Below are 15,396 nucleotides of genomic sequence, written 5' to 3'. Positions count from 1 at the left end.
TGGCTTACATGGGGCTCAGGTACATCTTCTGAGGCTCAAGTTCTGATTGCAAATTAAAATAGAAAGACTGTGGTATTGGATTTGATGTGTGGCAAAGCAGACCAAGTTGCTAATTTATCATATAATATACAATTGTTGAAGTTGGAATTTCTCCACTTGTAGTGCTGTTCCATGTGTTTAAATGAGGCCTGCTGTTTGCATCTAACCTATCATAACAGTTTGGGAGTGCTCCATTATCCTTTCAGCAACCTGATGGCAGAGTCTGGTCCTTGCACAAATGATAAGATCAATAAGTTTCAAATAACTTGGATGAAATGACATATGATAGTTCATTTAAAGAGATGTCTAACTTTAAAAAAATCAATTTTAGTAATATTTAAAATTCTTACATTGACCAACAAGGCACTTTCCACTTGGGTTTTGTTTGATAATTTTGTTTAAAATATTTTTGTATTAGCTTTAGTGAATAGTTCGTGTATATATTTATTTTTTTCTGATTTGCTTTTTCATCTCCTAGCCTGGCACCTCTCTGAGACTTAATAATCACTCTTTGACATGCCAGCATGCTACAGTGTAGAAAATTTAACTTTAAAAGCAAAATTATGTTCCTGTTAAAACTTCCCCTGGAGATCATAGGGAAATTTTCTCCCAGTTTTGGGTGCAAATGTGGGTCAGAAAGCAATTTGTTTTTTGATATTTCTGGAAATCCCAAATCACAACATGTCATTCTTCAAAAGCAGCTGTGGGCCCATACTGTGCACTATCTATAAGAAGACCCATTTTTTTTTACACTGGGGATAATTCTGTGACAGAAAAATGTGCCTGCAAGGGAACCCCAGAACATTTATAAATGCTTTGGGGTGAAAAGAGAGTCTGATGTTCTTCTCTGAGTACATACAGTTCAGAGAGAAAGATGGTTAATGGGCATTAACAACACATACCACCAGCAGCAACTAATAATGAGTTGATGAATTGTGAATGAGCACTAGTGCTGGCAGACTTTGTGACCCTGTGACCCTATTCCTGCACTCCTGGAGAGCCAGTATGACTTAGACCAGATCATATGTCACAGCAGAACTGTGTCATCTCTTGAAAATCTCTGTGAATCATAAAGCAAGGATGACCACCTCTTTGATCACCATCTATTGAGTATAATTTTGTCTTAGAAAAATGGTATCCATGGGGCTCTAGATAAAAGACCAGTGGACCAAACGGTGATAAAGTGGGGATTGGAGAATGAGTGCCTATATTTGAATAAAAAGAAGTGTAAGAAACTACTGTGAGTTGAGCACTCATGGCTTACATTTGCAATCCTAGATACTCAGGAGGCTGAGATCTGAGGATCATAGTTTGAAGCCAGCCCATGTAGACAAATCTGAGAAACTCTCATCTCTGATTAACCACCAAAAAGCTGGAACTGCAGGCATGGGACAAGTGGTAGAACACTAGCTGTGAGTGAAAAAGCCAAAAGAGGTTATTATGATTCTTTTTCCTCCTGGGAATCTTAGACTGATCGTCACTATTTTTCATGAACTTGATGTGTGTACTTTTTCTTTTATTGTTTTTATTTATTCACTACTTATTTTAAAAATACTTTGAGGGCCTCCTGTGCACCACATTTCCAGATCAGGTTAATGTCTGCGTGTATGCCTCCTTCTAAAAATACAAATGTACACACATGAGTAACGGTTTGTGTTTAAGGTGCAGCTACCAGTCACGCCTCAGTTGCCAGTGAAAATCGATCCCTTTTTAGCATGTGCAGACAGAAACCATTTTAGTTGAGGCCACAGAAATATAATTTAGCAATCAAAAACAATCAGTATTTGACACAGCTTTGTACACAATGATTTTAAGGAATTAGTGATGCTGAGATTAAAGCAACAGGTGATGGAGCTTTACATGTATTGGTAAATGTTTGCTCTGCTATTGGACAAGCTGGCTTTACCTCTTTTGAACCATCTCTATAAACGTGATTAACCTAGGCAACTGAAAATGCTATTTGGCCTTATTCTTATTGGTTATAACAATTTACCTGGGCATAACATAATAAAATATTTGGCCTGCAAACATCCTTATAGTTTGATCTAAATGTTTTTCTTAAAACCCACACCTTTGTATATAGGTTAGGCTTCTAAGGAAGTTAATCTTTAAATTTTGTCTTCCATTGACTTGCCAGCACACCCTTGGGCTGCTCACGTTTTTCCAAAATGAGAACTGAAAAATAAGTTTAGTTTTGTCATTGTAAGTGACAATTCAAAATAAATTTATATGTTAGTACTTTCATTTTTCTAATTCCTATTACCCCTTAAAGAGGCAAAATTTACTATGAGACCTTGTAATGTAAGATTTTTTTTCCCATTATGGAATACTTTTCAGACCTGGCAAACAAATGTTTGTTGAAAGTTAGATTTAGCATAGTTGGTTAACATTTGTTGAGAAGAGAAAGGAGTTAGCTATCTACTAGACAGAATTGAGTTGAAGAAAAGCATATATTGAATACAGTTAGGGCCTATTTCCCCCCATGGAAGAGGTTTGTTTAAAATACATTGTGACCAAAAGCTTAATAAAATAGGAGGCATAGTTACAGGTTCCTAATATTTTTTCAGCCCCAATTCCCTTCACACAGTTATCAGCATGTTTAATTTCCATGCATAATAGCACTAGTTATTGTTGTCATTTGTAAAGGGAGATTAACAGATAGTAAGTACAAACAAACCCAAATAAGCACTGAATAGAAAGGTGACAAAGAAAAAAAGGCCTCTTTAATGTTAATTATAATGGGTAGGAAGTCTAGACAAATTATATTATCTGTTTTCTATATGATTTGCCAGGACAATTAGTTAGTAACTGTGACAGATAGAGTTGGATGTTTGCTTTTAAAAACAGGTGAAATGACAATTTAGCATCTTCCTGACTGTTAACTCCCCTGGTGAGTCATCAAGTTATGGAATTGAGTTCCAAAAATAATATGAAAGGAGTTTATGTATTTGAACATTATATTTTTAATTTAAAAATAATTTAGGGCTGGGAATGTGGCCTAGTGGCAAGAATGCTTGCCTCTTATACATAAAGCCCTGGGTTCGCTTCCTCAGCAACACATATATAGAAAAATCCAGAAGGGGCGCTGTGGCTCAAGTGGCAGAGTGCTAGCCTTGAGCAAAAAGAAGCCAGGGACAGTGCTCAGGCCCTGAGTCCAAGCCCCAGGACTGGCCTAAATAAATATACGAATGAATGAATGAATACATTAATTAATTGAAATAAATAATTTAACTTCAATGAATGGGCTTAACCTGGTAGTTCACACCTTTAGTCCTAGCGCTCAGGAGTTGGAAGCAGGAGGATCTCAAATTTGAGGACAGCCTGGGCCTCATTGTGAAAACTCATCTCAAATAAGTGAATAAATAATAGTAAAAAATAACATGTTAAGTTTTATTTGTCTGGTTGCTTTTTTCTTTAAAATTACAAGTTTCTTTAAAATTAAAAGTATTACAAGAGCAGCGCGCGCCAGTCCCACGGATCTGTGTCTTGCTTCAACTGTGTTTGGACTGAACAGACCCGGGGACTCCTCATTTCCACCACCAGCTGCCTTCCGATCTCCTCTCCACTCACAACCTCTGACCCTTATCTTCTCGCCCATCTCCTGCTTCCAGGACCAACCAACGCGTGCGTGTGTGCGTGAGTGTGTGTGTGTGTGTTTAGCTCTGTATCGACGACTAGCCATGACCTCCCAGATCTGTCAGAATTATTCCACCGAGGTGGAGGCTGCTGTCAACCGACTGGTCAACTTGCATTTGAGGGCCTCCTACACCTGCCTCTCTCTGGGCTACTATTTCGATGGCGACGATGTGGCCCTGGACGGCGTGGGCCACTTCTTCCGCGAGCTGGCGGAGGAGACGCGTGAGGGCGCCCACCGCCTCCTGAAGATGCAGAACCAGCGCGGTGGCCGCGCGCTGTTCCAGGATGTGCAGAAACCTTCTGAAGATGAGTGGGGGAAAACCGTGGAAGCCATGGAAGCCACCTTGAACTTGGAGAAGAACCTGAACCAAGCCATTTTGGATCTTCATGCCTTGGGTTCTGCACGCACAGACCCCCATCTCTGTGACTTCCTAGAGAACCACTTCCTGGATGAAGAGGTGAAGCTCATCAAGAAGATGGGTGACCACCTCACCAACCTCCGCAGGCTGGCTTCCCCTCAGGCCGGGCTGGGCGAGTATCTCTTCGAACGTCTCACCCTCAAGCACGACTGGAGGACCCCAGAGTCCAGCAGCCTCTGGAGGCCATCTGTGCATCCCGTGACATCAGGGTTTCCACCTGAGCCTCTCCCTCTAGCCATGGGCAACTTCCTAACTAACCACCCCTGAGCCCTTCCCAAGCCTTGGACCAAATGAAATAAAGCTTTTTGTAGCAAAAAAAAAAAAGTATTACAAGTTTCAAAAGGGCTCATTGATATTCTCAAGCTGAAAAGAAAATAGTTTATCCTATTTAGTATAGATAGGATTGGAACTTCCTGTGAAGATTATTGATTTGATGCATTTTATATTCTTTAAAGATACCGCCTTTAAGTCAAAAAGTTCTACATTTTGCTTTACGTGAAAGTCTTCCAGAGCTAGAAGAACTGCTTTGTGATGCTTTCGCTTGAATTTGTTTGTAGCTACTTCCAGGAGGAATGTGTTCTGGGGACTGAGGTCAAGTAGCACAGCAGTGGCTGAGGTTGTCTGAGACTCCTCACCTTTGGGCTACCACCACATGCAAACATTACTGTGTGGCAGGCCGACATACCTAATGTAAGCAGAAATATACTCCTCTTACCAAGAGCAAAAAGCCAGGCTACATAGGCTAGGACTGGGATTATACCAGTTACTGAGCCCTTTCTTCCCCTTATCACACTATAGTTCTTTCTGCTTCTCAATCTTAGGCAGATGTTGCTGTGCCTGCCTAAGTTGTCTTTCTTCTCTACCCCAAAGCTTAGGAGATAGTCAGGTTCTTACTTTTGGTCCTGCAAATAGGGTTGCCATGAGACCCAGGAGCATATACTTCACTCATCTTTGGGCACCAGTATCTCAGCTCGTCCTCGCTATGCCACCATAGTGATACATGCAGCACCAAAGTCCCTAGACCTGGTGCCTTAGTTTGAATACCTAAGCTTTGCTTGACTTCAGTTGTGGTGACTTCTCTTCCTTGTTTAACAGATAGGTTTTAACAATAAATATGCTGTTGATTTGAATTGACATTGTATCACTATGAGACAACTTAAAGAGCAAAAAGGGAATAATTAAAGAAGTATAAAGAACAGAGAAGTAGGCAATGGTTACTTGAAACGGCTGTAAAGTAGTGGCCACTTGAAATTGTCCTCCAGAGAACACCTGTAGAATACACTCTTATTTTAAATAAAATATTTGCTTGTGTTTTTAAGTGTCTCTTTCATGTTGACAATAGTTGTAAGCACTTTAAGTATATTAAATTATATTTCACCCATCTTACCAGGTAAGTTCTGTCATCATACCCATTTTTCAGAGAAGGAAACAGCACAGGAATTAAGTAACTGGGCAATTGTTACTTGGCAATTGAGAAGGCCATTCATTTCTATGTATTAATTTTTTGTTGTTGATGGTGGTCGTGGGGCTTGAACTCAGGGCCTAGGCAATTGTTACTTGGCAGTTGAGAAGGCCATTCATTTCTATGTATTGCTTTTTTGTTGTTGATGGTGGTCGTGGGGCTTGAACTTAGGGCCTGGGTGCTGTCTTTGAGTTATTTTCCTCAAGGCTAGTTCTCTACCACTTCAAGCCACAGCTCTACTTCCAGCTTTTGACTGGTCACTTGGAGATGAGGGTCTCACAGGGTCTTTTCTGCCTGGCTTCAAACCACGATATGATCCTGAGATCTCAGCCTCCTGAGTAGCTAGGATTCCAGGAGTAAGTGACTGGTGTCAGCTTCTCTGCTTTACATTAGTGTAGTGATCTTTACAAATGAACTAAAACCTAGTGGTTCCATTTTGTGTGTAATAGAAGTTTTTATTTGCACACTTTGATAAGGGATCGTATCTTTTGTGGTCTCTCTCTCTCTCTCTCTTTCTCTTAGCTTTATGGGTTTCCAGACTTTTAGGTTTAGGGAAAAGGTAATTCGAGCTCTAAGGAGTTTACAAAGGGATTTGCTGTTTTTATTTGTCAGTGGTGATGGTAAGACTGATATCTTTTTCTTTCTCTCTAGGGCTGGTTGATATGTGAAGAGCCAACGTGTCGCAATCGAACTCGGCACCTTTCCCTTCAGTTCTCCAGAAATGGGCCTACTTGTCCAGCCTGTGAAAAGTCTATACTTCAACCAGAGGTAAGTAACAGTCCCATGCTTTAAAAAATCCAAAACTACACAGAAGAGAGTGGACAATTGTTGACTCGTCTGTTATTTCTTTATAATAACTAGACTTTAAGAAGGTGTATGTTTTAATACTGTTTTGGTAACTAAAAGTGAATCCATTTCTTTCTCTTAGGGGTTACTTGAGTGCAGCTTCATAATTATAGAAAAGATCCCATTCTTTTGTAGGAATTGCTAATGATCTTAATTTGATCAGAATCCCCTCAGGTGGGGACAATACTGAGATTTGAACCCTTAGAGTTTGGCACTTGCTAGCCAGATACTGCTTGAGCCATACCTCTGACCCAATTTGCTCTGGCTGTTTTTCAGATAGAGTCTCACTTTTTGCTCAAGTCAGCCGTCATGATCATCTTACTTTATGTTTCTCACTGTAGTGGAGATGGCAGACAAATGTCATCATGTCCATCCAGCTTTTCCCATTGAGATGAAGGTTCCTGAAGTTTTTTTCTTAGCCTGAGCTGGCCTGGAACCACAATCTGGGTTCTAGACGCCCACTGGGATGACAGCTGTAGACCACTGTGTGCATCTATTGGGTGACACAGGGTATTCTTGCCCAGGGTAGAGCCATGATCCTCCTAATCTCTGCCTCCCAAGTAGCTGAGATTATAGGCATGAGCCACCAGCATGTGGCTCAGAGCCCCTATTCTTAAGAACCAGAAAACCTCCAAGCTTGTACCCTAAAGAGTGTATTTTGTGGCTTTTTTCACCTCAGTAGCATTTAAGTAGTTGCATGGATCATCAGTTCTCAAGTTGTTTTTTTTTCTCAATCTTCATATATACATCTCAGGGACAAAGTATAGTATCCTTAATGACTCCCAAGCGGAGATCATAGAGTCTGAAAACACCTTCCTCATAATTAAGATGACTTCCCTCTGTTTCCCCCTTGGAGCATCATCAACCTAAGCAGCATTTTCCAAATGTGGTAAGAAATATTTTTGCACACCTTTCAAACAGAGTTGTATGATCAAGTACTATGTAGCAAATGCTGAGCTAGGCAGATTTCAGCCAGTGTATAGCAGGTCTTCTCAGAACCTGTCATATGATCATGTGCAATCTACTTCTCCAACTCAGGGCTATAATGTGCTTCAATTTCTAAATTCACTTAGCCCATGGATTTGTAAGTTTGTGGTGACAAGATGAAACTTAGGAAGCTATTTATTTTCTAATTTTTCTAAATGTAGCAACAGGATTCTCTAACCAAGTTTTGACTTAAAATCTTTTCCCTAGAAAAGTTACACAGGCAAATTTTAGGAAAGTATTTTATTTTGTGTCATGTATTCCCTTGTTCTTTTGCATATCCATATATATGTATATATTATGTGGTTATAGTCATGATGAAAATAAGCTTTTGTAGTTTATCTTATGTCAACCATTTTGTCTGTGTTGTTGCTACTTTTTGTGTATGTGTTTCAATCCTGGGACTTGAACTTAGGACCTGGGTACTGTCCCTGAGTTTTGTGCTCAAGGCTAGCACTCTACCACTGGAGCCACAACTCCTCTTCTAGCTTTTTTGGTAGTTAATTGTTGATAAGAATCCATGGACATTTCTGCCCTGGGTGGCTTCAAACCACAACCCTCAGATCTCAGCCTCCTGAGTAGCTAGAATTACAGGTATGAGTCACCAGTTCCCAGGCGCTACTTTATTTAAATTCCAAAAATTTTGCACACAATTTAACTATACTTCGTGCTGTACACTTTAGGCTAATTTTTAATATCTCATTACCGGAAATTTTCTAATATTTTCCTGCTTCAGTTATTTTCTTAGGATGAATTTTTACCAGTAATAGTTATCAGATATCCTAAGTACAATATAGTCTTTTTTTTCTGTATATGTGGTGCTGAGGAATCGAACCCAGGGCCTCATGTATACGAGGCATGCACTCTTGCCACTAGGCCATATTCCCAGCCCTACAATATAGTCTTGATCATATTGCCTAAAGTCTTTTCCTGCCAAATAGTTCCTGCTGGCATATGATGAGGGTTCCCGTTTTGCCATGGCTTTCCTAGCATTTGGAAGTTATCATTAGTTTATTTTTAACTAACTAGATAAATAGTAAATGCCTTATTTATTGTATACCTTTGATAATTAGGAAGTAGAATGTAGGGAGGGTGGTATTGGCATGAGATTTAAACTCAAGACTTCATGCTTACTAGGCACATGTTCTAATAAAAGCCACATCTTGGGCTGGGAATTTGGCTTAATGGTAGAGTGCTTGCCATAGCATGCATGAAGCCCTGGGTTCGATTCCTTAGTACTACACAAACGGAAAAAGCCAGAAGTAGTACTGTGACTCAAGTGGTAGAGCACTAGCCTTGAGCAAAAGAAGCTCAGGGACAGTGCCCAGGCCCTGAGTTCAAGCTCCAGGACTGGGAAAAAAAAGCCACATCGCCAGACTTTTTAATGTGCTGAGTATTTGTGAGATATAAAGTCTTGCTTCCTGCTTGAGTGCATGCATAGATGCCAGTCTACTGACTGTAGGCTTCCCTTTGTTGCTGAGAACATAGGCATATACCATTGAATCCAACATCTATGTTGGATGGAACTCATTGGCTTTTCTGCTCCTGCTTCTCTGGAACCTTGATCTCCTCAGCCTCCATGTAGCAAGATTGATAGGCCATCACCACTGTGCCCAGCTTTGGGTTTAAGGGGTCTAGTCAAGTTTTTCTGTCCAGGCTGATCTGTAACTGTAATCCTCCTAGTCTCAGCTTCCCACGTAGCTAGAATTACAGGATGAGCCACTGGTGCCTGGCAATTGTGGATATTTTTAACGTGAAACACAATGTAAGAATTAGCTGTTGTAGCAAAAATTCTTTTTACGTCAGTAAAGTCATCTGAAGACTTACATCAGTTAGAGAGAAAAAAAAAAGAACAGAAGCGTGTATATTTAGTGTGTCTCATCAATCCAGTTGCAGGCTGTAGGGGAATCACCTTGCTTTATGAACTGATGCTGCCTTTGAGACTTTTAAAATATGTAATTCATCAAGTCAAGTTTGATGAAATTTGAATTATTTAGAAAGTCAGCCTGTTTTGTGATTGTGTTCTTGGTAAGAGGTTAAAAAATATACATATCCAGCTAGTACATTATTAAACTTCTGATAAATAAACATTCATGATGTTGCTGGTAGTGGCTTAATATATACATTTTAAATATTCTTTTGTGGGTGTGGGTGTGGGTTACTCATTCTTGAACTCTGGGCATGAGTGCTGTCCCTGAGCTTCTTTTGCTCAAGGCTAGCACTCTGCCCCTTGAGCCACAGCTCTACCGCTGGCCTTTTGTGGGTCAGTGGAGATAAGAGCATCTCTTGGACTTTTCCCGACTGAGCTGGTTTCAAACCATGATCCTCAGATCTCAGCCTCCTGAGTAGCTAGGATTACAGGCATGAGCCACCGGCTTGATTACTCTTTTTTCCCCCCATGAATACATCAACATAGCATTCTTAAATTGCTTTTTCCCCCTCATATCCTCATCCTTCTCAAAACTGACATTTTAGGTAGACATTTCCCAAAGTTATAGCTACTCTTTCTAGGGAGAAGCTTTCATAGAGAACTACTCAGATTGTGACCCTCTGGAATAACACAGTATTAGTTTCCTTACAGGGACCTTGATCATGGAATTCAGCTCACTCCTCTGCACTCCATTTGAATTAGTAATGATGAATGGGGAGTTAAGATTGTTTATGAAATCCGTGAACTTTTCTAGTAGGAATAAAAATAGGCACCTTTTCAGAGTTCCAACAAAGCTCCCCAAACCGTGGTACAATGGACATAATCATCACAATTAACTGAAGAGTCTTCCAAAGTCTTCATAAGATTATACTCATCTCACTCTTAATTTTCCAGTTATAGGTCTCAGTCATAGCTTAATCTCTTTTTATTTCTTGTGCCATTTCTGGGGCCTGGACACTGTCTCTGAGCTTTTTTGCTCAGGCACTACAGCTCCATTTCTAACCCATGCTAGCTTTGAACTGACATCCTCAGATCTCATTTGATTTCTTTTAATAATTATTTATTAAATATGTACCTGCCTTAGACACTTACTGAGACATTAATGAGCAGGACATTTCCTTGTTTATAAATGGTTGAATGGATAAGGGAAGTGTGTGTGTGTGTGTGTGTGTGTGTGTGTGTGTGTGTGTGTAGTTGAGTATTTTTCAGCCATAAAAAAGAATTAAATTATGTCATTTCCAAGAAAATGGATGGGACTGAGGATCATTATGTTACACAAAATAAACAAGACCCAGAAAGACAAATAATGCATATGTTTTGTCTCATGTGCAGAATCTATATTTAAAAAAAGACATGGAGTTAGGAGGGGGAGTATTTGGAAGAAGGAAATAGATTGAAGACATGAAAGGGCAAAGGGGGATGAGTATGATCAAAATATATTATATGCATGTATAAAATGTCACCACAAAACCCATTATGTTTCATAGTTAATATACACTAATATGAATGTTTTTAAAACTAGTTTAACATCTAGATTGTATAAAATTGCTATCAGTGGGCAAAAATTGGCATTTGTAAATGTCTGTTTGGACAGAATGCCATCTATTCCTAGTATCAGGCTAGTGAGGACTTGAAACATGTTGATGAGGTTTGCAGTGGCAAAGCACTAATCTCTTCCTCACATTAAAATCCACTCCCATTTAGTTCTAGGTTTCAGTTGACTTGAGTGCTTTCCAGAATGGACTGGGAATATGAAAACTGACTGTCCTTCTGGCTCATGTTGCCAGTTAGAAGAAAGCTGGGACAGTTTGGTTCCCAGGGCTTTAGACATAACTTTTCTTTCTTCTCAGATACTTTGTAAATCTATGTGTGTCAGTAAGGTTTTTTAGGCCCAGGAGAATTTAACTGTATATAAGTTACTGATTATTAAAAATAGTCCAAGGTTTGCTACATAGGAAGTACCTTTAAATACAGAAATGAAATGCTTGCAAGTCACCAAGTAGTAATAAGATCCTTTTTCACACTGGTGATAGAGCTTGGACTTACCCAGGTTAGACAGTAAATATTGTTAATATCTCATATTTTAAGAACATGGTTCTGAGTTCTTAATGTGACCAAATGAATATAGGTGTGAACTGAGCCACGGTAGATTCTTTATTATATAATACAGCAAAAAGAAAGCTTTACTTTAATAAAAAATTAATATTTCATCATAGAACTAAGATTTCATATCAAACTTTTCTCACAAGCATTTCTCCTTGGCATGGAATTGAGAAAGTGTCTACAGGTGTCTTCTTGAATTTTGGTAGAAATAATTTCTGTAATTGAACAGTGTCTGGACAGTAACATTGTAGGCGCCCCCCCCCCCCGCCCCCGCTTCATGAAGGCTACTTCTGAGAAAAGCAGTGAAATCGCTGCTAGCCCTACCTAGGGTTTCTTATATTATCTTTTATTATAAACTTATTTAAATCTTTTACAACCATATGAATACTAACATGACTTCTGTTCGTTAAGGGATATTAGAAACTTAGAATCGTCACGTGGTAGCCGAAAATTGTTGATTTGTTGAACAAGTTAGGGATGCTAAGAATCCTGCCAAGTTACTTAGATAATGTCTTTTTTCTGCATGAGAAGTAATCACGAAAATAATTATGGTCTCCTAAGGCAGGAAGCATAAGCTATACAGGAAGAGAACCTTTGAACTATGGCAGGAAGTCTTAACATCTGTATGATCATTGGTAATTATGTAATAGAGAAAAAAGATTTTTATCATGAATGATCTTTAAGAGTTCTTTGTGACTTTGATGTGCAAGATCGCTACATTCTCCATACAGCCCCTTTTACAACCAAGCAGGTGCTAGCTTCCTTTTCAATGTATTTTTTTCATGTTTCATTCTGTTCAGATAAAATTCCTCTAACATAAAATTAACCATTTAAAAATGAGCAGTGTAGTGGCATTAGTACTTTCATAATGTTGTACAACCACTAGTTCCAAACCCATTTTCATCACCCCAGAAAGCAAACCCCATACCTATTAAGCAGTTATTCCCCATTCTCCCATCCTTCAAGCCCCCAGAACAACTAATCTGTTTTCTTGCTATGGATTTGCTTATGGAGGATGTGATGTGTCTGGCTTTTTTTCCACTGCTTCTTTTTTTTTTTTTTTTTGCCAGTCGTGGGCCTTGGACTCAGGGCCTGAGCACTGTCCCTGGCTTCTTCCCGCTCAAGGCTAGCACTCTGCCACTTGAGCCACAGCGCCGCTTCTGGCCGTTTTCTGTATATGTGGTGCTGGGGAATCGAACCTAGGGCCTCGTGTATCCGAGGCAGGCACTCTTGCCGCTAGGCTATATCCCCAGCCCTTTCCACTGCTTCTTAGCGTAGTGTTCATCCATGTTGTAACATTATCCGTTTTCACTTTTTTTTAAATTTTTGTTCCCAGATACTATTCCATTGAACAGATATACTGAAACATTTTTGTCAATTCTCCCATTAACGGATGTTTGGGTTACTTCTTTCAGTGTACCTCTAAAGTTTATTTGATCTCATTTTTCATTAGGTTGAAAGGTCTTCCTTTTGGTCTGAATTTGTGTCCTCTGGCTCACTTATTGGTCCTTCTTCAACTGAATGGTACTGCACAAGCTAAAACATATGTGTTATCTGTCCATTATATAAGTTGTACCTTGATAAATTGAGAAACCCCAAAACTGCATGAAGCAGTACTTCCAGTAGTACTCTGACTAGTATTAATATGGAACAGAATAACCCTGTTACCATCACCTTTCTTGAATAGTAAATTTCTATTAAGTCTGTTTGGTATTGCATTAACTTCTTAGCATCTGTATCCACAGCATGTTTTCTTTTGAACATTCTGGGTACTAAAGTATATAACAATTGTTTTTGTACATACAAAATGCTAAGCTTTGTCTTATGACATTTTCTTAGAATAAAGCAGGTATAAGACTGGAGGCAGTAGGGGCTGGGAATATGGCCTAGTGGCAAGAGTGCTTGCCTCGTATACATGAGGCCCTGGGTTCGATTCTTCAGCACCACATATACAGAAAATGTCCAGAAGTGGTGCTGTGGCTCAAGTGGCAGAGTGCTAGCCTTGAGCAAAAAAGAAGCCAAGGACAGTGCTCAGGCCCTGAGTTCACGGCCTAGGACTGACCAAAAAAAAAAAAGACTGGAGGTAGTAGATTAACAAAGTACCACAAAGTAGGTGACTTAAAATAATGGAAATTTGTTGTCTCATTGTTCTGGAGGTGAAAAGTCTAAAATCTCAGTCATTGTCATCATTCTGCTTTTGAAGTCTGTTGGACTTGAATCTTGGTAATCTTGAATCTTCTAGCATCCATTAATCCTTGGTGCTCCTTGGCATGGAAATATATCACTCTAAATAATATCTGTTTCCATTTGCACATGGCTGCCTTCTCCCAGTGTGTCTTATAAGGGTACCAGTGACTCTGGTTTGGGACCCACACGAATTCAGTACAACTTCATGTTAACTTGATTTCATCTGCCAGGACTCTGTTTCCAAATGAAGTCACATTTGCAGGGTACTGAGGGTTAGGAATTCAGTGTATGTTTTTGAGGATATACTTACACTCTTAACATGTAGGAATTGTACTGAGCTGAAAGTAATGGAAACCAAGACTAACTGTAGCTTCAAAGGACTCTACATTTTATTGTCTACCTAAGAAATACAGAAATCTAAGTGTGGACTATCCAGGATTGCTTTGGGGCTTCGGTGTCATCAGGGCTCTTCCTGCCTTTGTCTGTTAGTAGAAGTACCAAGCTTCTATCCTCAAGGTCACAGTATGGTCCAGAGAGAATGCGCAGGATCTTTCAAGCCATGTCAGCATGAAAAAATGGAGAGAAGGCTGTACAGTCAAATAGTTGTTCATCCAGCCAAGTTAGTTCTTAAATGATCTCCCTAGAAAGTCCCACTCAACATTCCCACCTACATTTCATGGACCAGAAGTTAGTCACAGGAAGAGAATTGCCTTTTGTTACTAAAGAAGAAGAGCAGGCTAAGTGCTGAGGACCACTCAGCACTCTCCGCAATAGAGATTTTCCAGTGAAGTCCGTGAAATCTCTTAAGGCTGGCCCCAATTGTCCTGTTGTGGATGTTGCCATGTATCCAGCCTTTTGGCATTTGGCATCTATAATTTTGATGCAGTAATTAGCTTCTCCTCTTACCTCCTCTAAAATATTGATTAAGATGTGGAAGTGTATTTATGCAATGCCAGTGGATAGATGCCTTCTTCCCAGCAGACACTGCTCCATTTTAATCAGCACCCTTTGTGTAGGAGTATTTGAGCGGTCATTTATTACCTATGCTTCTAGCTTGTAGTTTTCCATGATTTTACCCAAAGATTTCTCCCAAGGAAAATCCTCATTTTTGTTGATCAAATGCTGATAGCCTCATGGATTTCAAATTACACTGACCCTTAGAAAAATCATGGGGTCTATTGTCTTTGACAATCTGGCACAACAGCATTTTAAAAAAAGAAGTACTTTCAATGATTCACTATACACCACTGTCCACTTGTTCCTGGAAAATGGTCACATTTTTTTTTTCAAAATATAGTTTCAGGGGGCTGGGACTATGGCCTAGTGCTAGCATATTTACCTTGCATACATAAAGCCCTGGGTTCAATTCCTCAGCACCACATATACAGAAAATGGCCGGAAGTGGCGCTGTGGTAGAGTGCTAGCCTTGAGCAAAAAGAAGCCAGGGACAGTGCTCAGACCCTGAGTCCCAGTCCCAGGACTAGTGGGGGGGATATATATATTTTTTTTTCAGTAATGGGACACGATAATATGGGTATCACATAATAATCCTGGTTAAAGAGGCTTGACTAGGTACGGGAGTGATAACAGAGGTCTAGCCATAGTAATAAATCATGGAATGTGGTATAGGTTACTGATAAGTATTAGTGAGTTAGAGTTACAAAAGGAATTGTTAAACCATGGACGCGAGAGAGAGAGAGAGAGAGAGAGAGAGAGAGAGAGAGAGAGAGAGAGAGAGAGAGAGAGAGAGAGAGAGAGACAGACAGACAGACAGACAGACAGACTTTGTA

The 15,396-nt window shown here is 39.7% G+C and overlaps 2 protein-coding genes across 5 annotated transcripts in view; both read left to right on the top strand.

Moving 5' to 3' along the window:
• Pola1 (DNA polymerase alpha 1, catalytic subunit) overlaps positions 1-15,396 on the top strand; it is a 300,929-nt gene that overhangs the window by 184,601 nt on the left and 100,932 nt on the right. For all 4 annotated transcript variants that reach the window (XR_007209422.1, XM_048336784.1, XM_048336786.1 and 1 more), the window contains one exon: positions 6,208-6,324. Coding sequence is in view for 3 of the 4 variants with exons in the window: in XM_048336784.1 (XP_048192741.1) it covers positions 6,208-6,324 (117 nt within the window). In the remaining variant the exon portion in view is untranslated. The remainder of the gene's footprint in view (positions 1-6,207; positions 6,325-15,396) is intronic.
• LOC125344167 (ferritin light chain-like) lies at positions 3,695-4,376 on the top strand. Its single transcript, XM_048336787.1, has one exon. It carries the CDS (start codon positions 3,720-3,722, stop codon positions 4,359-4,361), a length of 642 nt encoding a protein of 213 aa, XP_048192744.1. The 5' UTR covers positions 3,695-3,719; the 3' UTR covers positions 4,362-4,376.

The sequence above is a fragment of the Perognathus longimembris genome, chromosome 28 (assembly GCF_023159225.1).
Source record: "Perognathus longimembris pacificus isolate PPM17 chromosome 28, ASM2315922v1, whole genome shotgun sequence".
Classification (NCBI taxonomy): Eukaryota; Metazoa; Chordata; class Mammalia; order Rodentia; family Heteromyidae; genus Perognathus; species Perognathus longimembris.
Note: the sequence above shows the minus strand (reverse complement) of the source record. Positions and strands in the feature narration are given on the sequence as shown.

Excerpts from the sequence above, each read along its gene's own strand:
- LOC125344167 (XM_048336787.1), top strand. The coding sequence starts at position 3,720 with ATGACCTCCCAGATCTGTCAGAATTATTCCACCGAGGTGGAGGCTGCT.